Source organism: Danio rerio, chromosome 20 (assembly GCF_049306965.1).
Source record: "Danio rerio strain Tuebingen ecotype United States chromosome 20, GRCz12tu, whole genome shotgun sequence".
NCBI classification, from domain to species: Eukaryota; Metazoa; Chordata; class Actinopteri; order Cypriniformes; family Danionidae; genus Danio; species Danio rerio.
In genome coordinates, this window is record NC_133195.1 from 56,785,702 (window position 1) to 56,810,079 (window position 24,378).

Below are 24,378 nucleotides of genomic sequence, written 5' to 3' on the forward strand. Positions count from 1 at the left end.
CCCCTTTCACACATACAGACCTTTCCGGAAAATTACCGGCAATTTTCCGGAAAGGTTGTATGTGTGAACAGGTCCTTTTAGAAAATACCGGTAAATTCATTCTGGCTATTTTCCGGAAACAGAAGTTGTAACATTACCGGTAATTTGCCGGAATGCTGCGCTGTGTGAATGCAGAAGGAAGATTGCCGTAATAAGTGCGTCCACTTCTAGAACGTGCTGACGTGAGACGTCTACTTTAGCCAATCACAACAGTCAGACGCATTCACGTGCGCGCGGTTTATGAGAATAAAAGCCTTTGAATATTTTTTCCAGACACCTTTAGCCGCTAGATGTTAGTCAGATAATGTTTCTATGTTCCTTCTTAATACTGTGTAAATAATTATCGATAAAATTTTTATGATAATACGTTGTTTGTTTACCTTCAAGCTTTGCGTGTGCCCGTGAGCGCCCATAGCGCCAGCACACACACATATCATGAACATCTCCACATGCGAAAGTGTTACCCTATGTTTTCATTAGAGTTGTACTCAATACTGATCCATCCGAAGAGTTTGTAATGTAGTCAAATGTTTACAAATACAAGCGCAGCCGTTTAGAGGTCATTTCTGGTGAATGATGTCAGAATTTACCGGCATTTTGTGATGGATGTGTGAATGCTCTTTTCCGGAAAAATTCCGTAACGTCCTCGCCTGTGTGAACAGCGTTTTTTTTGAATATACCGGTAAAGTAGTTCCGGAAATTTTCCGGATATTTACCGGTATCACTGTGTGAAAGGGGCTAATTGTTTACAGTTGTGCACAGCTCTACCCAAAGTGAGTTTATGTTTGTTGTAAATAAGGCTGTGTTTATTCTTCTGCACGATGCTATGAAAAAATTCAAATTGTAAAGAGCAATTGCAGAAAAAATGTGAAACATACATATTCAGTGTCTTGAACTCAGATACCTCACTCAATGCAGTGATGTCTAACTTTACTGTAGTTTTCAATTGGCTGTGCTAATAGTATACAGTGCTGTCTTGAGCATTTTCACGAAGTTTCACCAACATCTGACTTTTTTTGCATTGAAAAAATGTACATGTAAACTGACATAATGAAAACATGACAAAGCCATCTGACTATCTTGTTCATAAACAGTGGTGTCAGGACTTTTCATTTTGACGATACTGACAGTTTGATTGACATGAATACTTGCTTTTGAGGAACGAGCTCTCCATTTTGAGCATGTGACACGCTTTTGCAGGTTATCAGCTAGGTTTTGCAGTTTGTACTAATTGTTTAGAGAAATGCATGAACTGTTGTGAGAAACGCACCAAAGCGACTGAGAAAAACTGTAAAATGCTCACTACCCCTATTGACTGTCTTTTTGTATTTTCATAGAAACCGTTTATATGCCCTAATTGTGATTTTTTTAATAATAACTTAATTTTGTTATTTTTGATTTTCTTTTATCTATTTTTCTTTATTTTAATTATTTCAATTATCATTACCATTACTTCTCTTTGTATTATCATGCTTATTCCCTGTATTTTTTTAATTATTATTGTATTGTTTTGTAATTATCGAAAATGTAAAACTAATAAAAACACTTGTTAAACAAAAAAAAGCATCCCAAACGAAGGGCCGGAGAGATATGAGTGATGACAGCAGCATATAAGGGCCCACATGCTGTATATTTTGCTCCTTAAGACAGCCACGTTAGCTTTTTCTACATTCAAATGTGAATATATTGTATTTTGAAACTACATAATATCAGTGCATTGTACAATTGACTTTTTTTTTTTTTTTTACAAACATTCAAATGTATTTCAGAGCACAACAAAAGCAGTACAGTGCTGAAGTAGGCTACATTCAGACACAGTCATATGTGATGTTATGAACTGTGTAACAATTAGTGATGCAACAATTATAGATTTTGGTTGTACGATTATATTTTCGGAAGAATAATCATGCTTTCACTGTTATCACGTCTAATGTAAATTCAAGCTTTATATTAGGTAAGCAGCTATTTAGATTAACTGTTGTTGCCATCTGCATTCATGCATACATAATCATTTTAATAATAATTCGTCTGACATATCTTTTGTTTACATTGCACTGAAAGGCACGCACAACTCTCACCGCGAGATGTTTTCTACTGCGTGCGCCCTGAAAGACGCAAGCGCGTCGCTCCGCTGGCGCCCGCATATTGTCATATATTCTTACATTAGAAATAACAAACTTGCAAGCGGAAAAGACGTGATATGGGAACGGCCGCTGCTATAGTTAATCCTGTGTGCGTGCGTGTTAGCCTCGGTGTACTTCAAACTTAAAATAAGCGCACAGGCAACTCGGCAATTGGTTTTGTTTTGTTGTGCGCAACAGAAATGCGGCTTAGAGAAGACTTTACGATTAATAAACTGTGACGTATTAAAGGGCAGTTAAGAGTGAAATAGGCTAATCGTTACATCGTTGTTAACGATATCAGTGCATTGTACAAATCGCCTTTTCTACAAACACGTTTTCGGCCGCCCGCACCACTCGCTAATGATGACTCTCACTCTGTGCTGCCTTTAACTGCAGCTCGTGCTGTTATTGAACAGACGCACGTCACTTCATAACTATAGCGGCCGTTTGTCGACTAAACTAAATTAATTTTTGATGTCTTGGTCACACTGTTTGGAGGGCCAGAACAAAGTGCCTCGGGGGCCGGATTCGGCCCGCAGGCCGCCAAATGAATAGCCCTGTTGTAGAATATAGATCAAGCACTTTAAACCACACATATTCTGCCCCTTTTAACACAATGTAAAATATACTCTGTTTGTGTGTGTGTGTGTGTGTGTGTGTACAGACCACCAAAATAGAGAAAGCCAATCATCTACAACTTCTCGAAGACATCATTGATGCCCTTTTACACTATGCAGCAACAAATGCACAGCTGATTCAGAGTGTGAATGGTGGTTTGTACACCCGTCAGAACGATGCTAGCTGATACTTTAGCAGATGTCATTTTCACTCGATGGAGACTTTGAAAAGAAAACATGAAGAGGAAAGCAAAAACAAGAAATTGCTAAGAAATTTTTTAAATATTAAGCGACCCCTAACAGAGCTCGCTGAGGCCCTCTTGTGGACCGGGACCCACCTGTTGGGAACCGCTGGCCTATAGCCTATGTCTGTTATGAATAAATAATGTAAAACACATATACACGACTCATTCTTTAAAAAAAAAAAAAGCAAAAGAGCTGTGTGCATGTGCACATTTAAATAATGTCGGGCTGTAAACGGGTTCGAGCCTTTAAAAAGCTGTCAATCAAAATGTATCTGTCGGGCTCGTGCCGAATTCTGTCAGGTTCGGGCACTATCCAGCCTAACTTGTATGGCCCGATTACAGCTCTACTGTAAATAGCAAACAGATAATGTTCTCTACCTCTCAGAAACGGACCCTTTTAGGTTTTGTTGACTGTCGCTTTAAATTCCAATGAGATTGTGCTCTTTTCAGAAGAGGGCGGAGCTACAGACGGCTGTGTGTCAGCATAGTGACTGATGTAAAACAGCACAAGCTGTGTTGTCAGTGCTGGTCAGAAGTAACCTACTTTTGGATTACATCTAAATTATTTTCAGAAAGCAATTAGATTTTTTTCAGATAGTTTGATTTTTTTTACAGTTAGAAGTCGTTTAGATTACCTTTGGATTACATTAAGATTACTTTTGTAAAACATTTAATTACCTTTGGATTACATTCAATTATGTTTGGATTACATTTAGATTAATTTTGGATTACATTTAGGTTACTTTTGAAAAACTTTAAATTACATTTATATTATATTTAGATTACTTTTGGAAAGCAATTATATTACATTTGGATTACATTTAGACATCATTCAGATTACTTTTGGTTTACATTTAGAAAATTCTGGATTACATTTAGGTTACTTATGGATTACATTTAGATTACATTATATTACTTTTGGATTACAATTATATTACTTTTGAAAAAACAACTGGATTACTTTTGGATTACATTTCAATTATTTTCGGAAAGCAATTAGATTATTTTTAGATTACAGTTAGAAGTCGTTTAGATTACCTTTGGATTACATGAAGATTACTTTTGTAAAACATTTAATTACCTTTGGATTACATTCAATTATGTTTTGATGAGATTTAGATTAATTTTGGATTATATTTAGGTTACTTTTGGAAAACATTAAATTAAATTTATATTATATTTAGATTACTTTTGGAAAGCAATTAGATTACATTTGGATTACATTTAGAAATCATACAGATTACTTTTGGTTTACATTTAGAAAATTCTGGATTACATTTAGATTACTTATGGATTACATTTAGATTACTTTTGGATTACATTATATTGCTTTTGGATTACAATTATATTACTTTTGGAAAACAACTGGATTACTTTTGGATTACATTTAAATTATTTTCGGAAAGCAATTAGATTATTTTTAGATTACAGTTAGAAGTCGTTTAGATTACCTTTGGATTACATTAAGATTACTTTTGTAAAACATTTAATTACCTATGGATTACATTCAATTACGTTTGGATTAGATTTAGATTAATTTTGGATTATATTTAGGTTACTTTTGGAAAACATTAAATTACATTTATATTAAATTTAGATTACTTTTGGAAAGCAATTAGATTACATTTGGATTACATTTAGAAATCATTCAGATTACTTTTGGTTTACATTTAGAAAATTCTGGATTACATTTAGATTACTTTTGGATTACATTTAGATTACTTTTGGAAAACATTTGGATTACTTTTGGAATACAATTATATTACTTTTGGAAAACAACTGGATTACTTTTGGATTACATTTAAATTCCTTTTGGAAAACATTTAGATTACTTGTGGTGTTTGGGTGACTGTCGCTTTAAATTTAAATGAGATTGTGCTCTTTTCAGAAGAGGGTGGAGCTACAGACTGCTGTGTGTCAGCATAGTGACAGATGTAAAACAGCACTAGCTGTGTTTTCAGTCCTGGTCAGGTTTGAGTGTTTTTGGGCGTATTTTAAAATCTAATGTCTATAAATGGTAATAACAGACATAAACATGTGCAATATTTAATATACAACACTGTGATTAGTGTAATTCTGTCGACTGTATTTGAATTAGCAGTGTTAATTCCTCAGTGTGTGTTGTCTGACCTGTTGTCAGTGTGTGCGGCAGATCCGTTGGCGTCTCTGTGTGTGTTTTCAGGCTCATCACCCGCCAGCTCAGCTCCTAACGCCATCTTCTGCCACTCCTTCTTGCGGTCGTGAGGAGCTCGAGGAACCTTATCCGCATCCTGAGGACGGTCGATGTTCTTCAGCTAAGCCCACACAGACACACCCATACACAGAGGTCAGTCTGATGTCCAGCACAGCTCAGATTCAGCTGGCTGGAACAAATCCTTTATTTATTATAACCCGTAGCACATCACTAATTGGGAAAATGTGTAGTCATTAATAAAATCTGTTAGATTACAAATATCTAGTACCGTAATCTTACTGCTTTAGTATTACATCTAGATTACTTTTGGAAAGAAATTAGATTATTTTTGGATTACATTTAGAAATGGTTTAAATTGCTTTTGGATTACATTTAGATTACTTTTGAAAAAAACATTAAATTACTTTTATGTTATATTTAGTTTGCTTTTGGAAAGCAATTAGATAACTTTTGGATTACATTTTAAAATCATACAGATTATTTTTGGATTACATTTGGTTAACTCTGGTATACATTTAGATTACTTTTGGATTACATTTTGAAATCATTTAGATTACTTTTGAATTACATTTGGTTAACTCTGGTATACATTTAGATTACTTTTGGATTACATTTTGAAATCATTTAGATTACTTTTGGATTACATTTGGTTAACTCTGGTATACATTTAGATTACTTTTGGATTACATTTTGAAATCATTTAGATTACTTTTGGATTACATTTGGTTAACTCTGGTATACATTTAGATTACTTTTGGATTACATTTTGAAATCATTTAGATTACTTTTGTATTAAATGTAGGTAACTCTGGATTACATTTAGATAATTTTTGGAAAACATTTAATTGATTTTGGATTACATTTAGAAGTCATTTGGATTAGTTTTGGATTACCTTTAGAAATCATTTAGATTACTTTTTGATTACATTTAGATTATTTTGTAAAACATTTAGATTGCTTTTGGATTACAATTAGATTACTTTTGGATTATATTTAAATTATTTTCGAAAGCAATTCCATTATTTTTGGATTACAGTTAGAAGTCGTTTAGATTACTTTTGGATTACATTAAGATTTCTTTTGTAAAACATTCAATTACCTTTGGATTACACTCAATTACGTTTGGATAACATTTAAATTAATTTTGGATTATATTTAGGTCACTTTTGGAAAACATAAAATTACTTTTATATTATATTTAGATTACTTTTGGAAAGCAATTAGATTACTTTTGGATTATATTTAGAAAATTTTCAGATTACTTTTGGTTTACATTTAGATTAATTCTGGATTACATTTAGATTACTTTAGGAAAACATTTAATTACTTTTGGATTACATTTAAAAATCAGTTAGATTACTTTTGGGTTACATTTAGATTACTTTTGGATTACAATTATATTACTTTTGGAAAACAACTGGATTACTTTTGGATTACATTTAAATTACTTTTGGAAAACATTTAGATTACTTTTACATAATATTTAGATTACATTTGGATCACATTTAGAATATTTTTGGATTACATTTATATTCCATTTGAAAAACATTCAAACACTTTTGGAAAACATTCAGTTACTTTTGTATAACATTTAGATTACCTTTGGAAAACAATTAAATTACTTTTGGATTAGATATAAAAATCATTCAGATTACTTTTAGAAAACATTTAGATTAAATTTGGATGACATTTAGATTACTTTTGAAAAACATTTAATTACTTTTGGATTACATTAAGTTAATTTTGGATTACATTAAGATTATTTTTGGATTACTTTAAGATTATTTTTGGAAAGCAATTAGATTTTTTTGGATTACAATAAGAAATCATTTAGATTACCTTTGGATTACATTTAGATTACTTTTAGAAAGCAATTAGATTACTTTTGGATTACATTCAAAAATCATTTAGATTACCTTTGGATTACATTCAGATTACTTTTGGATTACATTCAGAAATAATTTAATTACCTTTGGATTACATTTATATTACTTTTGGATTACATCTAGATTACTTTTGGAAAACATTCAATAACTTTTGGGTTACATTTAGATTAATACAAAAACAAATCTAAATATTATATGTTTTACAACTAAAACTGAAATTGTCAAATATAAAACTACAAACCAATTGAATAAATGATATAACATGTAAAAATAAAAATTAAAACGTATATTTCAGTGATAAAAAATTACCAAAAGCAGAAAATACATTTACAATTTACAAATAAACTCAAAGCTAAAACTCCAATCCAAATAGAAAAAAATCTAAATATTACTTAAAGGTTAAATTAATAAAACTTTATAAAGCATTAAGCATATTTTCAGAGCAATTTTAAGCATATGCATTTTCCTATTCCCCTTCCCATGCATAAAACACACAAATAAACCAGTAATAGTGTGTGTAAACTGCATGCATTGCTGTTCTTGCAGATGAGCTGTGTTTCTCAGAATGTAAACAGTAAAGCGTAAGTAAATAAAGAAGTTTCTGCTGTTCACATACCTGCACTGGAAGGTCTAGATATTTATAGACCTGATCGTACATGTGCGGATCCTGCAACTGCAAAACACAATGACAAAAGCACAATTTAACACAGCGTAACACAACAGAGTCCAACACAAAGGCTCATTCACAAAGACAGACAGACCAGAAGCATCTGGAAAACACACACCACGCAGGCGGTAAAACAACAAGGTATTATTCAGCACACTGATGTCAGATCAGTTTGTTTTGTATGTATTGTGTCTTTTATATGTTTATTTATATGGTTATTAATCTGGTGTCGCCACAGCGGAATGTATCTGCCAACTTATCCAGCTTATGTTTTACGCAGCGGATGCCCTTCCAGCTGCAACCCATCACTGGGAAACATCCATACACACTCATACAAACACTACAGACAATTTAGCTTATTCGATTCCCCTATAGCGCATGTGTTTGGACTGTGGGGGAAACCGGAGCACCCGGAGGAAACCCACGCCAACATGAGAGAACATGCAAACTCCACACAGACAAACACCAACTGACTCAGCTGAGGCTGGAACCACCGACCATCTTGCAGTGAGGCGATTGTGCGACCCACTGTGCCATCGTGCTGCCCATGTATAAGCATTTGAGGAGTGTTTTCCTTTTTAAATTATTATCATTTGTTGTTGTTGTTTATATTCTAATCCCTTACAACGAGCTGATTAGCTAATCTTAATTATTCCAAAGCTTTAGTAAGGAGTATATCACATTTATCTATTAACACACAAACACGCACTCTAACACACACACACACTCAGAGTCTGTCAGCGGGATGCGCTAACTCAGGCCAGAAATAACTGGAATCGTGCTGCTATTCAGAGTTCAGGCTAGGAGAAACACACACGCACGCACGCAAACACACACGCACGCACGCAAACACACACGCACGCACGCAAACACACACACACCCACGCACGCAAACACACCTATTTAGCTGTATGTCTGTCCATCAATCCATGCATCCATCCATCTATCTATCTTTCTATCTGTCTGTCTGTCTATTGGTCCGTCTATCTGTTCGTCCTTCCGTCCATCTTTCTATCTGTCAGTCTATTCATCTATCTATCTATCTATCTATCTATCTATCTATCTATCTATCTATCTATCTATCTATCTATCTATCTATCTATCTATCTATCTATCTATCTATCTATCTATCTATCTATCTATCTATCTATCTATCTATCTATTTTTCTTTCTATCTGTCTGTCTGTCTATTGGTCTGTCTATCTGTTCGTCCTTCCGTCCGTCTTTCTATCTTTCAGTCTATACATATATCTATCTATCTATCTATCTATCTATCTATCTATCTATCTATCTGTCTGTCTATTGGTCCATCTATCTATCCGTCCATCTACCCATCCATTCATCCGTCTGTCTGTCTGTCAGTTTGTCTATTGGTCCGTCTATCTGTTCGTCCTTCTGTCCGTCTTTCTATCTGTCTGTCTGTCAGTCTATCTATCTATCTATCTATCTATCTATCTATCTATCTATCTATCTATCTATCTATCTATCTATCTATCTGTCTGTCTGTCTGTCTGTCTGTCTGTCTGTCTGTCTGTCCGTCCGTCCGTCCGTCCGTCCGTCCGTCCGTCCGTCCGTCCGTCCGTCCGTCCGTCCGTCCGTCCGTCCGTCCGTCCGTCCGTCCGTCCGTCTATTGGTCCATCTATCTATCTGTCCGTCCATCTATCCATCCGTCTGTCTGTCTGTCAGTTTGTCTATTGGTCCGTCTATCTGTTCGTCCTTCCGTCCATCCATCAATCTTTCCGTCCGTCCGTACGTCCATTCCTCTTTCTGTCTGTCTGTCTGTCTGTCTATCTATCTATCTATCTATCTATCTATCTATCTATCTATCTATCTATCTATCTATCTATCTATCTATCTATCTATCTATCTATCTATCTATCTATCTATCTATCTGTCTGTCTGTCTGTCTGTCTGTCTGTCTGTCTGTCTGTCTGTCTGTCTGTCTGTCTGTCTGTCTGTCTTTCTGTGTGTCCGTCCATCCATCCATCCGTCCGTCCGTCCATCCATCCATCCATCCATCCATCCATCCATCCATCCATCCATCCATCCATCCATCCATCCATCCATCATCTATCTATCTATCTATCGATCTATCGATCTATCGATCTGTCTGTCTGTAATAAATGACACATTTCCACTGTAAAGAGCTGACCAACTGTAATTTTAAAATTGATTTCAGTTCATTTGTTTCAATGCAAGTTACAAAATGATGTATTATAGCAATAGCTGCTTGTATATGATTTTTAGCTATATATATATATATATATATATATATATATATATATATATATGTATATATATATATATGTTTATGTATGTATGTATGTATGTATGTATGTATATAGATATTATAACGTGTTTGTAGAGTGTACAGAAGCAGAAGCGGCTTTACTTCAGCAACATTCAGAAACAGCAGAATCTGCCGTCAAGCGTAAACACACAATCTGCTGCTAATTAGCCTGTGATTGCTCACTCTGTGTGTGTGTGTGTGTGTGTGTGTGTGTGTGTGTGTGTGTGTGTGTGTGTGTGTGTGTGCGTGTATCTCTGTATCTGCTTGTGCAAGGATATGTGTGCATGTGCATATGTTTGTCTGAATGTGTGTGTGTGCACCTGTGATTGTCCGCATGTCTGTGTGTGTTTGCATGTGCATGGACATGTGTATCTATGTCTGCATGTGTAAGTGTGCAATGTCTATGTCTTTGTTTGCTTGCATGTGTGTGTGCATGAACATGTGCATCTATATCTGTGTGTGTGTGTTTGTGATTGTGCATGTGTGTAGTTGAGTATGCATGTATGTGTGTGTCACTGCATGTGTGTGTCTGTGTGTATGTGTCTGCGTGTTTTTGCGTGTGCATGTCTGCATGTTATTCTTTTCTTAAATACTTGTAAGTCTACATACAAATGTGATTTTGTTACATGTCATTGGTGGAGCCCCACCCTAATTTACAGACCACACCCCCTTTGCACTGGCCCCGCTCCCCTCACCTTCTGTTTCCGCCTCTCCTTCCTCTTGTCTTCAGTGTCCTGCAGCATCTTCTCTCTCCACAGGTCAAAGAAATACGACGGGTTTGTGTAGAACTTCAGACCTTCCTTCCCATCATCCCTGCACAAACACACACACACACACACATATACACACACACACACACACACAAACACACACACACGCACATACACACACACATTATGATGCATTCATTCATTTTCCTTCAGCTTAGCCCCTTTATTAATCAGGGGTTGCCACAGCGGAATGAACCGCCAACTATTCCAGCATATGTTTTACACAGTGGTTGCCCTTCCAGCTGCAACCCAGTACTGGAAAACACTCATACACACTCACATTCACACACATACACTACGGCCAATTTAGTTAATCAACTCCCCTATAGCGCATGTGTTTGGACTGTGGGGGAAACCAACACGGGGGGTGCTCCGGTTTCTCCCACAGTCCAAACACATGCGCTATAGGGGAGTTGATTAACTAAATTGGCCTTTTTTTAAACATAAAAATTAACTAAAACTCTGAGCTTAGATAAATATGAAGACCTATTTAACATCGAATGATACAAAAAAATAAGACCAATTTGACCATATTATAATATTTTTAAATGATAATGAATATATAAATGTTTTCAGTGTTTTCAGTGTTTTTGTTATTTATTTCAGAAGTGAGCTGAAATTAAGTGAGTTTTAATTAAGTGGTCATACCAGCGCGCAGGCAAGAACCCAAAGGAGAAATATTTAATACTATAATGACGTACAGTGATGCATATGCTAATATTAACTATAATATAATAGTATATGATATAGTATGATCAAAATATTATAATCATAATAATATAATTTATTGTTATAATTAAAATATAAAGTGGTTTTAATAACAGTTGAGAATTTATTTAATTTGAGTAAAATCTAATTAACGCTTTTAAAACATTTAATTTAATATCATATTTTAATTGCAGGAATTATAATTTAATTCGATTGATAAGAATCCATTACATTTTATTAAATTTATTATACATTTATTGCATATACAATTATTACATTTGTATTAAAAGGGGCGGGGTTTACACCAGAAGTCCCGCCTTAAAGTTGTGGTTTGGTCATCAAATTTTTTTGACATGGTCCTGCATATTCCTCTCTAATGTAATTATAATATTGTTATCGTTGAAGTATTATGATGCATATGATAGTATATTAGTATTTTATATTAGTGTCCAATTATTATGATGAGCATTATAACGCATAATTATTACTAATTGCATATATATTATAATAATTCATATATTAATCATTCATTCATTTTCCTTCAGCTTAGTCTCTTATTTATCAGGGGTCACTACAGCAAAATGAACCATCCAGCATATGTTCTACACAGCGAATGCCTTTCCAGATGCAACCCAGTACTGGGAAACACCCATTCACACTCGCACTATGGCCAGTTTAGTTCCTAAATTCCACTATAGTGCATGTGTTTGGACTGTGGTGGAAACTGGAGCACCCGGAGAAAACCCAACATGGGGAGAATATGCAAACTCCACACAGAAACGCCAACTGACCCAGCCGGGGCTCGAACCAGCTTCTTGCTGTGAGGCCACATTGCTAGCCCCTCATTCAGAAAGTGCTACTTGATGTAAGCATGTTCAGATATTTGCACTAGAAACAAGACGAAAACTCCTGATAAGTGAAGTGTTGTTGGCAGTGCAGTGTAGCAGACTGTGGTTCTTCATCAGGATTGTGCGATCGTGTTGATTTCACACCTCCTCTGCTTCTCACATCCGCTTCTGTCTCTGGAAAATCTTCACACTCTTCTCACTTTTAATTTGAGTTTGCCGGTCAAAATGCCAGACGAGCGGAGAAAAAAACGACCCAATTATCACCTCTCAGACCATCAGATAAACGGCTCATTTGCATAAAAACACAAACTTACACGAGCTGTAGATTTGTGTGTTAGTCACTGATTTGGGAAACACTTTACAATAACATTGCATTCATTCATTCATTCATTTTGGCTTAGTGCCTTAATTAACAGTGCTCGCCACAGCGTAATGAACCGCCAACTTTTCCAGCATATGTTTTACACAGCGGATGCCTTTACAGCTGCAACTCAGTACTGGGAAACACCCATACACACATTCACACACTACGGCCAGTTTAGTTCATCAATTCCCCTATACCGCATATGCGCTGTCTCAGTGGTTAGTACTGTCGCCTCACAGCAAGAAGGTCGCTAGTTCGAGTTTCGGCATTTCTGTGTGGAGTTTGCAAGTTCTCCCCATGTTGCCATTGGTTTCCTCTGGCTGGTTTCAAACACATGCGCTATAGGGGAATGAGGAACAAAATTGGCCGTTGTGCATGCATGCGTGCGATTGTGTATGGGTGTTTCCCAGTTCTGGGTCGCAGCTGGAAAGGCATCCGCTGTGTAAAACACTTGCTGGAATAGTTGGCGGTTCATTCCGCTGTGGAGACCCCTGATAAATAAAGGGACTAAGTTTTTTTTCAATAATCAATTAATGATTATTATCATTATTAAAATATGCAAAATTAAATGCAAATGAGCAAATATAGCAGATTAAAGTGCTGCAGGTGTGCACTGTTTGTAAAAGTGTGCGTGTAGGTGTTGCGTTTGTTAGTGTTGAGCGTATTCTAGTGTGTTTACTCTGGGTTTGTGTGTGCAGGTTAGTGTATACTCCGTCAGCTGTTTTAGTTTGTCAGCTTTGTGTTTAATTGAAGAATTAATCAACTATTATAGCTCAGAACAATGTATTTGTGCCTAATGTTTATGTTTTGTGACCAGTGGTGATTTAATAAGCGGGATAAAGAACATAAATATTGTAGTAAACCCTTGAGTCTTATACAACAGCTGCTGATAAACGTGTCAGGCTTTATTCTGTGAAAACAAATCCTCAATGTACTTCATACCTTACATAACATATCTTAGAATGTCACGACTGACCAATCACAATTCAATATTCCCGACGGCCAAATAATAACTACTGCAATCGTTGTTTTCTGCAAATGTTTGACATATTCACGCTGCTGTGTTTGTGTATTTGCTTGTGTTTATTATAAATAACAGCAGAATGAAGGGATCTGTTTCGTGTCATTCTCATCAGGAGATGCTGGTTTTCAGGAAAGCATCTGTGCGGATGTCTAAAGGAAGAGCCGACGGTGTTCCTGTCTTCGTGATTTAATGAGGGAATGTGTGAGAGAGAGAGAGAGCTCATGCATATTACAGCTCTGTCAGAATAGATGCTCTGCTCTTCAGTAATGACGCATAAGAGAAAACGGCACAACAAACAGCATGAAGCGATTGAGAGCACATCAGTTTTCAGGTGAGTATCAAGGAGAAATCCACTCTGTGTCTAAATAGTTTTACTTTTTACCAGTGAAATGTTTCTGCCACGTTGCATTTTAACAGAAACCAGCCTTTTCCAACCCATGGTTCTGATTAAAAAAAGGTAAAAGACATTTCATTTTTGATCGATTTGGGTAAGCGCGTGTTATGAATATGGCCCTTAATACGCTTTATTGAACATGTATTATACCAAACTACACATAGACATCAGCATTTTGGAAGGACGGTGTATACCGGGGGCAGTGGTGGACAGAGTACTGAAAAATCATACTCAAGTAAAAGTACCATTAGATCCAATCAAATGCTTTGAAAGAATAATACTAATAATCCAGCAACAGTCTCAAGGAACACAGTCTAAATTCTTCCCTCTAAATCTGGATGACATATAAATAAATCTTAAGTTAACTGGGCTGTTTGTCTTGCAGTGTTGGTTCTGATGAAGTGTTGTCTCAATGCTTGTCCGAATCAAAACATTTTGGCCAGTATATTGCTGACACAAAGTCCAAATTCAACTAAAAATGGTGCAGATGTGCATTAGGACAGTCTGAGTTAATGTGACAAATTGTATTCATTTACAGCAATAGGGGGCGCTGAAACTCAAGAATACAATGTGCAACTTGGATTTGTAAGACTACGGGTAGTTGAATTGATATATGTCATTATTATTGTTATTTCAGTCTGTATGATTTAATAATAATAATAATAATAATAATAATAAAAGGCTTCTTGTCAATATAAATGGACCCTGATGTCTAGGCTGTTGCTAAGGTGTTGCTAGGTGGTTGCTGTAGTGTTCTTAAGTAGTTAAACCAAGTGTGCCGCAAGCCTGCGTTTGAGTGAAGGTCTCGGCCGTTAGATCGCCCCCTGGGGGCTGGCTGCAGTGCAAGTCATAAAGCCCGCCTCCTCCGTGTTAATGAAGGAGACTTGAGCCCAAATAAAAAAATTAATTACACTTGCAATAAAATGTCCCGAAAGATGGTTCTGGTGGATTAAGGCACTGGTTATTGTGCTGAAATAGGTGCAGATCTTCATTTTTGTAAACAGTTTGTTATTAGCAGTAATTTAATGCTGGGCGTGTCATCGTGATTGACAGCTGTGATTGACAGTTTCTCAAAGCAGCGCGTCTGAGCTTCGGCAGGAGACTGAAGTGTTATTATTGGATTTCTGTGTTATTTTACCATGACAAAATGAGTTCAGCAGTAAACTACAGTTTCTGACATACATGATCCTGGTGGAACACTGTTTATTCGCTAAGGTCAGGGCTTTTTTCGGGCTTTATTAGTTTGCTGATGCACGTACGCCTAGAAATACACTAAAATACACTCAGGCCAGTTCCGGCTAGATTCTCGCCTGCCGGAGACTTATCCCTCAGAGCTCAGACTGACTACCTCTGCTGGACCTACTCCGGATGCCTGGACTCACTGCCCGATTCCAGCCCGAGTCAATCAAGCCAGATGCGGCGGCCGAGCGAGCAGGCGCTGCCGCATGCGAGCCGGAATCAGCCCGCGACGCCGCGAGTAGGTTATGCGCTGCGGCCCGGAGCTGGCGCGATTGAATATATAAACCCCTCATATTTGTTAACGTTATTACATCCATTTGTGTTGATATGACAGCAAACGCATGCTGAGAAGTTCGGGGGGCGTGGTTGATTTTACATAAAGCGTTTGGTTGGAAGCTCGACTCCGCTCATTTTCGCGGCTCCTCCTCTGGCTCCACCAGACAATCCTTCTGCGCATGTCAAGGCTCCAATTTCAGCAGTCTTTTGCGACAGTTTGTGCCCGTCAAGCAGGCGTTTTGCCCTCAAGGCGTTTAATGGGAAAAGGGGCTGTCACGTCGTCCATATTTTTTACAGTCATTGATTTGAACACTATTTACCAAACTAGTTTGGTAGATTGTAGAAGTGTGTGTGACTGGAGGTACGTCCCAAATCGCATACTTATGCATTATTCTACACCCTTTTGTAGTACGAATAGTGAAAGTAATCCCACTGACATGTTATTTGTATTCTAAAACGAATAAATGCACTTTAATTTGTCAGATGACGCACTTATTCGACCTGTTAAAAATAAGTTATACAGCTACTATTTGGTAGTTTGGTCTTTTATTTCCATAATTTGACAGTCGTCATCAGGAAAACATTCCAGTTAGTAAAATACATTAGTGTTCCAGGAAGTCACTAAATTCATCTAGTATTTGCTGTTGAGTGTGTTGAGTGCATAGTTTATAAGGCCATAGTGTGCCATTTGGTGTGTGTGTGTGTCTGACCTGTAGGGCGTCAGGATGTTCAGCGGTGGGGGTTGTTCACACAGCTCATACGTCTCCTGCATGGGGACGGGGAGAGACTGGCGCTCAAACAACTGCTGGTCCTGGATGGTGGAGCTGCGGAACGCCTTCCTCATGGTGATGTCCTGAAGAGACACTGAAACACACACACACACACACACATACACACGTTAACCCTTGTGTATTGTTCAGATTGACTCCGCTTTGGTTATGCTGGTGGCTGTTTTTGCCTAATTGACTTCCTTTATAAATGTTAGTGTAAAAGGAACGCTTTAAGATTAAAAACACGTTGTTGTTGTTGTTGTGTTTTTCTGAGGCTGTTGCTGTGCTTGAGTCGCGTGTGTGTGTGTGTGTGTGCAAGAACAGCAGCAGCACTGAAGGATAAAGAGCTTCAGACACACTTTAGCGCTTTTCAGTTGCAATTAACAGAAAAAAACCCTGTGAATCAGCACTTCTGCCTCCCTGAAAAACACACAGTGACCAGAGAGAGAGAGTGTGTGTGTGTGTGAGAGAAACTGTGTGTGTGTGTGTTAGAGAGAGATAGAGTGTGCATGTGTGTGAATGTGTGGTTGTGTATTTTCCTCTGTTTTCTCTTCAGCTCTGTGTCTATTTTCTCTTTTAAATCCTCCGTTCAGCTTTTCTGCGTCCCACATGTGACTGCGTCTTGTTTACCTGCAGTACAGAATTTAAATAGATGTAAAAAGCCACACGGGCGGCTCCTTAAACAAATCTAACCAAAGCAGTTCATCTAAGAGAAGTGCGTGAACATTAAACATCCATGCACAGGAGTACTGTAGGTAAAATAATCAATTACAATAGTAAATCAGTAATAATAAAGGCTGAGGGGAGAATTTCATTTGCTTTACTTACTGGCCACTTTATTAGGTACACCTGTCCAACTGCTCGTTAACGCAAATGTCTAGTCAGCCAATCACATGGCAGCAACTCAGTGCATTTAGGCATGTAGACATGGTCAAAGCAGTTCAAAGCGAGCATCAGAATGGGGAAGAAAGGGGATTTAAGAGACTTTGAACGTGGCATGGTTGTTGCTGCCAGACGGGCTGCTCTGAGTATTTCAGAAACTGCTGATCTACTGGGATGTTCATGCACAACCATCTCAAGGGTTTACAGAGAATGCTCCGACAAAGAGGAAACATCCGGTGAGCGGCAGTTCTGTGTGCGCAAATGCCTTGTTGATGTAAGAGGAGAATGGCCAGACTGGTTCCAGCTGATAGAAAGGCAACAGTAACTCAAATAAGCACTCGATACAACCGAGCTCTGCAGAAGAGCATCTCTGAACACACAACACGTCCAACCTTGAGGCGGATGGGCTACAGCAGCAGAAGAGCACACCGGGTGCCGCTCCTGTCAGCTAAGAACAGGAAACTGAGGCTACAATTCACACAGACTCACCAAAACTGGACAATAGAAGATTGGAGAAACGTTGCTGCTTTGATGAGTCTCCATTTCTGCTGACACATTCGGATGGTCGGGTCAGAATTTGGACTCAACAACATGAAAGCATGGATCATCCTGCCTTGTATCAGCGGTTCAGGCTGGTGGTGGGGGTGTAATGGTGTGGGGGAGATTTGGGTTTGGGTTCATTAGTACCATTTACAGTTTTTCTTGTTAGCTTTGACCTGGTTAAAGAAACTAGGTTCCACTTTATTTTCATTTTCACTTTCCTAGCAGAGCAGAAGACCGGTCTTGCAATTGTGTAAACCCTTTCCTATTAGGTTGACACATTTTCCCCACTATTTTTCAAAACAGTTAACACAGATGTCATTCAAGCAGTCCAAACTCCATTGTTTTAACCATGGTAACCAAACTGAAACCATCTATTCCAAACCATTTGAAACTACCAAGATTAGATTGAATTCACTGAAGCAGCGGTTTGACACTCCTTCACACAAATCTTTAATTAGCAATCAGTCTGCAAACCTTATATTATAGTTTTTCTTGTTTGCTTTGACCTGGTTAAAGAAACTAGGTTCCACTTCATTTTTATTTTCACTATCCCAGCAGAGCAGAGGACCGGTCTTGCAAATGTGTAAACGCTTTCTCATTGGGTTGGCACATTTTCCCCACCATTTTTCAAAACAGTTAACACGGATGTCATTCAAGCAGTCCAAACTTCATTGTTTTAGTTTTGGTAACCAAACTGAAACCATCTATTCCTAACCATTAGAAACCACCAAGATCAGTATGAATTCAATGAAGCACCGGTTTGACACTCCTTCACACAAATCTTCACTTAGCAATCAGTCTGCAAACATTAAAATGGTGGAAGGTCTGTGTTGTTCTGTGCCAGCATGGATGGAGGAGGTCAATAGTGGCTATGTCCTATACTCCCAATATATTTGACTGTATATTGGTTTACATGTGTTTTCTCTAATATTTACAATATTTTATTAGTTTTTTTCTTTTTTCTGCTTTTTTCTGCTACTTTTTTCTTTTTTAAATTTTATTTTTCTTTTTTTTTTTTACGGTATTTTAGTTTTCAGCCACAGTTTGAAAAATGTCATGAATTCAATACAAGTTTAATCAAAGCACATCTTATTCCTGATCCAATTCTTTGCAAAAAGGCCAATTTGACAGCCCAAATAGAATTCACACTGAGATCTGTATTTTATTTTTTGTTGTCCATTGTCTAATGATTAATTGAAAGAGCTCATATACTTGTTTGCAAGTTGTGTAGTTTGAAGGTAAAACTAGCTTTTGTTGCATATTTTTAATGTTTTGACACGGTATGTGCCTTTTGCAAGCATAATGTGTCATTTTGACCATGAGTGCCGCTGTTTAGGCCTGTGTGTTAACTGTTTTGAAAATGTGGAGTTTCAGTTGACGGCTGCATCAAAGCAAACAAGAAAAACTGTAACACTGAATTCATGACAATTTTTAAACTGTGTCTGAAAACTGAAATACTGTAAAAACAGACAAAAGTAATAAAATACTGTAAATATTAGAGAAAACACATGTAAACCAATATACAGTCAAATCTATTAGGAGTAAAGGACATAGCCACTATTGACCTCCTCCAGCCATGCTGGCACAGAACAACACAGACCTTCCACCGTTTTATAAGGTTTGCAGACTGATTGCTGATTGAAGATTTGTGTGAAGGAGTGTCAATCCGGTGCTTCACTGAATTCATATTGATGTTGGTAGTTTCTAATAGTTAGGAATAGATGGTTTCTGTTTGGTTACCATAACTAAAGCAATGGAGTTTGGACTGCTTGAGTGACATCTGTGTTAACTGTTTGGAAAAATGGTGGGGAAAATGTGTCAACCCAATGAGAAAGGGTTTACACATTTGCAATACCGGTCTTCTGCTCTGCTGGGAAAGTGAAAATGAAAATAAAGTGGAACCTAGTTTCTTTAACCAGGTCAAAGCAAACAAGAAAAACTGTGTTACTATCATTATTATTGCTGTTCAAATATGATGAAGCATAATGCTACATATTACTTTTATTCAAGTCAAATTGTCAGGAATATTCGAATATATCTAATCCAAATCGAACTCCTTGAAAGAAAAGCTGAATGTGAACGCAGTGTTTCTCTCTGCTTGTGGATGTTGATGGATCCTGCAGCTCCTTTCTCTTCAGATCTGCTGCAGAGTCAGAGTGACGGAGCGCTGCGGCTGATTCGCCTCACTGACACGCTTCACAGGATCCTCACACCGGTAATTCACTCCACTATTACAGTTATTACCCTGCGAAAGGCCCGTCTCAGGCTTTACTGAGTCCTACTGCTGTCAGATCCACTCTGTGTTCATGACAAGAGTATTTCTACCCACAGACACTTCACGAACTCCCTGAGAGTCAGCCTGAGAAGTCCACACGTAGACCTGAGACCCACTGTATATCCTATATCAATCAGGCAGTGAAGATCAGTGATTTTTAAAGAAACCAAATTGATTTTGTAACGGCATACACTACCTGACAGAAGTGATGTGGTGGATCTCAGTTGTAAGAGCAGCAAATAAAATCTCGACTTCTTCTAGTTGATGATGTGTAAAAGTGTTGAAGGTGGATTTCTCTGCTGAATCATCTGTTGATCTGCATCAATCATCACCAATACTGCAGAAGACCTACTGGAACCAGCATGGACCAAGATTCTCACTGAAATCAGTCAAGTTTGGTGAAGATGACATCATGGTTTGGGGTCTACATTCAGTATGGGGGTGTGCGAGAGATCTGCAGAGTGGATGATCAACATCAACAGCCTGAGGTATCAAGACATTTGTGCTGCCCATTACATTACAAACCACAGCAGAGGGACAATTCTCCAGCAGGATAGCGCTCCTGCTCATACTTCAGCCTCCACATCAAAGATCCTGAAAGCAGAGAGTGGTCCAGGATTGGCCAGCCCAGTCACCAGACATGAACATTATTGAGCATGGTGAAGGAGGAGTTGTTGAAGATGAACACAAAGACTCTTGATGAACTCTGGGAGTCCTGCTGAACGCTTTCTTCTTCATTCCAGATGACTTTATTAATCAGTGATTTGAGTCATGTCAGAGATGTATGGATGCAGTCCTCCAAGCTCATGATGGAGTCAGACACAATATTCATTCTGTCTCCACTGCAGCAGGACTTTATATTCTATACTGGACATTATTTCTGTTCAGTGATGAGACTTTAGTCTGAGCAGAGTCAGACCGCACTGTCCTCATCAAATCAGTCAACATCAAGACATGATCAGATTTTATTGAGCTCAAATCAGCAAAATCTAGAGGCCTTTACCTTTCATATGAGACACTTCTGTCACCAGATCATCAACTAGAAGTCCAGTTATTACTTACTGCTCCTAAAACTTGGATAGGCCACAAGACTACTGTCATGTGCTACTGTCATGTGTAACTAAGGTTCACCGGAAGTGCTCGGGTTACTGGAAAGTAAATTTCTGCATACAGGTCAATGCAGACATGACAACAGCGGCGGGTTTCTGTCCAGCGCTCCAACCATGCAGAATACACCACACGTGAGAAATTTGCCTCTTCAGCTTTTGGTGTGAACCCAGCCCTGTTGGCCAATATATGTATGAGTGAGAGAGAGAGTGTCGATGTGTCTGCTTGTGTACAGTATATGTGTGTGTGTCAGTGTGTGTGTGTGTGTCAGTGAGTCTGCTTGTAAGAGTATAGCTGTGTGTGTGTGTGTGTGTGTCAGTGAGTCTGCTTGTAAGAGTATAGCTGTGTGTGTGTGTGTGTGTGTGTGTGTGTCAGTGTGTCTGCTTGTAAGAGTATATCTGTGTGTGTGTGTGTGTGTGTGTGTCAGTGTGTCTGCTTGTAAGAGTATATCTGTGTGTGTGTGTGTGTGTGTGTGTGTGTCAGTGTGTGTGCTTGTAAGAGTATATCTGTGTGTGTGTTTGTCAGTGTGTCTGCTTGTGTACAGTATATGTGTGTGTGTGTGTGTGTGTTTGTGTGTGTGTCAGTGTGTGTGTGTGTGTGTCAGTGTGTCTGCTTGTAAGAGTATATCTGTGTGTGTGTGTGTGTGTGTCAGTGTGTGTGCTTGTAAGAGTATATCTGTGTGTGTGTGTGTGTGTGTGTCAGTGTGTCTGCTTGTAAGAGTATATCTGTGTGTGTGTGTGTGTGTGTGGCAGTGTGTCTGCTTGTAAGAGTATATCTGTGTGTGTGTGTGTGTGTGTCAGTGTGTGTGCTTGTAAGAGTATATCTGTGTGTGTGTGTGTGTGTGTGTGTCAGTGTGTCTGCTTGTAAGAGTATATCTGTGTGTGTCAGTGTGTGTGCTTGTAAGAGTATATCTGTGTGTGTGTGTGTTTGTGTGTGTCTGTTTTTGTGTGTTTGAGAGAGATAGTGTGAGTGTGTGTCAGTGTGTATGCTTTTGTACAGTATATGTGTTTGTGTGTGCTTGTGTGTGTGTGTGTGTGTGTGTGTGTGTGTGTGTGTGAGTGTGTCTGCTTGTAAGAGTATTTCTGTGTGTGTGTGCGTGTACGTGTGTGTGTGTGTCAGTGTGTCTGCTTGTAAGAGTATACCTGTGTGTCTGGGTGTGTGTGTCTGTTTGTGTGTGTTTGAGAGAGACAGTGTGTATGTGTCAGTGTGTATGATTTTGTACAGTATATGTGTGTGTGTGTGTGTGTGTGTGTCAGTGTGTCTGCATGTAAGAGTATATCTGTGTGTGTGTGTGTGTGTGTGTGTGTGTGTATGTGTGTGTGTGTGTGTCTGTTTTTGTGTGTTTGAGAAAGACAGTGTGTGTGTGTCAGTGTGTCTGCATGTAAGAGTATATCTGTGTGTGTGTGTGTGTGTGTGTGTGTGTGTGTGTGTGTGTGTGTGTGTGTGTGTGTGTGTGTGTGTGTGTGTGTCTGTTTTTGTGTGTTTGAGAGAGACAGTGTGTGTGTGTCAGTGTGTATGCTTTTGTACAGTATGTGTGTGTGTGTGTGTGTGTGTGTGTGTGTGTGTGTGTGTGTGTACTCACGCTCCTCCTCTTTGGGGTCTAGTTGAGTGACGCTGACTGACAGACGGTCGACTCGCTCCTGCAGTGAATTCACTCGAAACGAGAACGAATGAGCTTCATTAAAGAGCTCACCGAACAAATCCTCCGCATATTTACCTGGACACACACACACAAACCAGCAGAAAATCAGCACACACACACACACACACACACACTTCTAGATATAAATGAGCATTATATTGGATGTGATTACAGTTTACGCAATGATTATTTTTTATTATTATTTTAAACTTAATTTATTATATGTGTACTGTAATACAATCATTATTCTTATGATTTATTTTGTATTTTATTTATTAATTTTATGTAATAAATTATTTATTTATATATATTTTTATTTATTGAATGGAATTACAGTCAATGTAATACAAATATACATACAGTTGTAGTCAGAATTATTTGCCCCATTTAATTTTTTTCTTTTTTAAATATTTCCAAAATGATGTTTAACAGAGCAAGGAAATTTTTACAGTATGTCTGATAATATTTTTTCTTCTGGAGAAAGTCTCATTTGTTTTATTTCAGCAAGAATAAAAGCAGTTATTAATTTTTTAAAAACCATTTTTGGGACAAAATTATTAGCCCATTTAAGCAATTTTTTTCGACAATCTACAGAACAAACCATCATTATGCAATAACTTGCCTAATTACCCTAACCTGCCTAGTTAACCTAATTACCCTAGTGAAGCCTTTAAATGTCACTTTAAGCTGTATAGAAGTGTCTTGAAAAATATCTAGTAAAATATTATTTACTGTCATCATGACAAAGAGAAAATAAATCAGTTATTAGAAATAGGTTTTTTAAACTATTATGATTAGAAATGTGCAGAAACAATCTTCCCTCCATTAAACAGAAATTGGGGAAAAAAATAAACAGGGGCGCTAATAATTTAGGGGGGCTAATAATTCTGACTTCAACTGTATATATATATATATACACACACACACACACACACACACACACACACACACACACACACACACACACACACACACACACACACACACACACACACACACACATAAGTTCTGTCTGGTTCTTGAATCTGATTGGCTGATAGCCGTGCGATATTCTGCCAGTAACAGCACTCACCCTTGTGTATTACTCCGCCCACATACAGCGACAAGCAGAGGACTACAGTTTGACAAATATTGCAGCTGTTGGACAACATAATGCACTTTTGATGCTTTTTAGTCGAGAATTTAGCTGTTTAGATTGCAACTAAGCAGTTTATTTATAAGGATAGCGCCTATTTTAAAATACTTAAACATTTCTGTGAGACAGCTCTTCATTTCATGTCTCGTTCAGCCTTAAAATCTTAAAATGTGAGCAAAATCAGCAGTTTTGTCATCATTGTAGACATTACGCTAGAGAATCAGTCAAACACTCGCTCTACAGTGAGGTTGGTGAATGAGCAGCAGTTTCTGCTGTTTTGACGTCAGCTGCAGATGTGAATGAATGGCGGAAGAAAGTAGTTCCTCTTACAAAAGGGTTT

At 37.7% G+C, this 24,378-nt stretch overlaps 1 protein-coding gene across 2 annotated transcripts in view; it reads right to left on the reverse strand.

Annotated features, from left to right (window-relative positions):
* wasf1 (WASP family member 1) overlaps positions 1 to 24,378 on the reverse strand; it is a 79,022-nt gene that overhangs the window by 8,260 nt on the left and 46,384 nt on the right. For both annotated transcript variants that reach the window (XM_073933798.1, XM_073933797.1), the window contains exons 3-7: positions 22,844 to 22,978; positions 16,395 to 16,548; positions 10,757 to 10,874; positions 7,721 to 7,777; positions 5,155 to 5,318 (exon numbers count right to left, since the gene is read on the reverse strand). In XM_073933798.1, the coding sequence (XP_073789899.1) occupies positions 5,155 to 5,318; positions 7,721 to 7,777; positions 10,757 to 10,874; positions 16,395 to 16,548; positions 22,844 to 22,978 (628 nt within the window). The remainder of the gene's footprint in view (positions 1 to 5,154; positions 5,319 to 7,720; positions 7,778 to 10,756; positions 10,875 to 16,394; positions 16,549 to 22,843; positions 22,979 to 24,378) is intronic.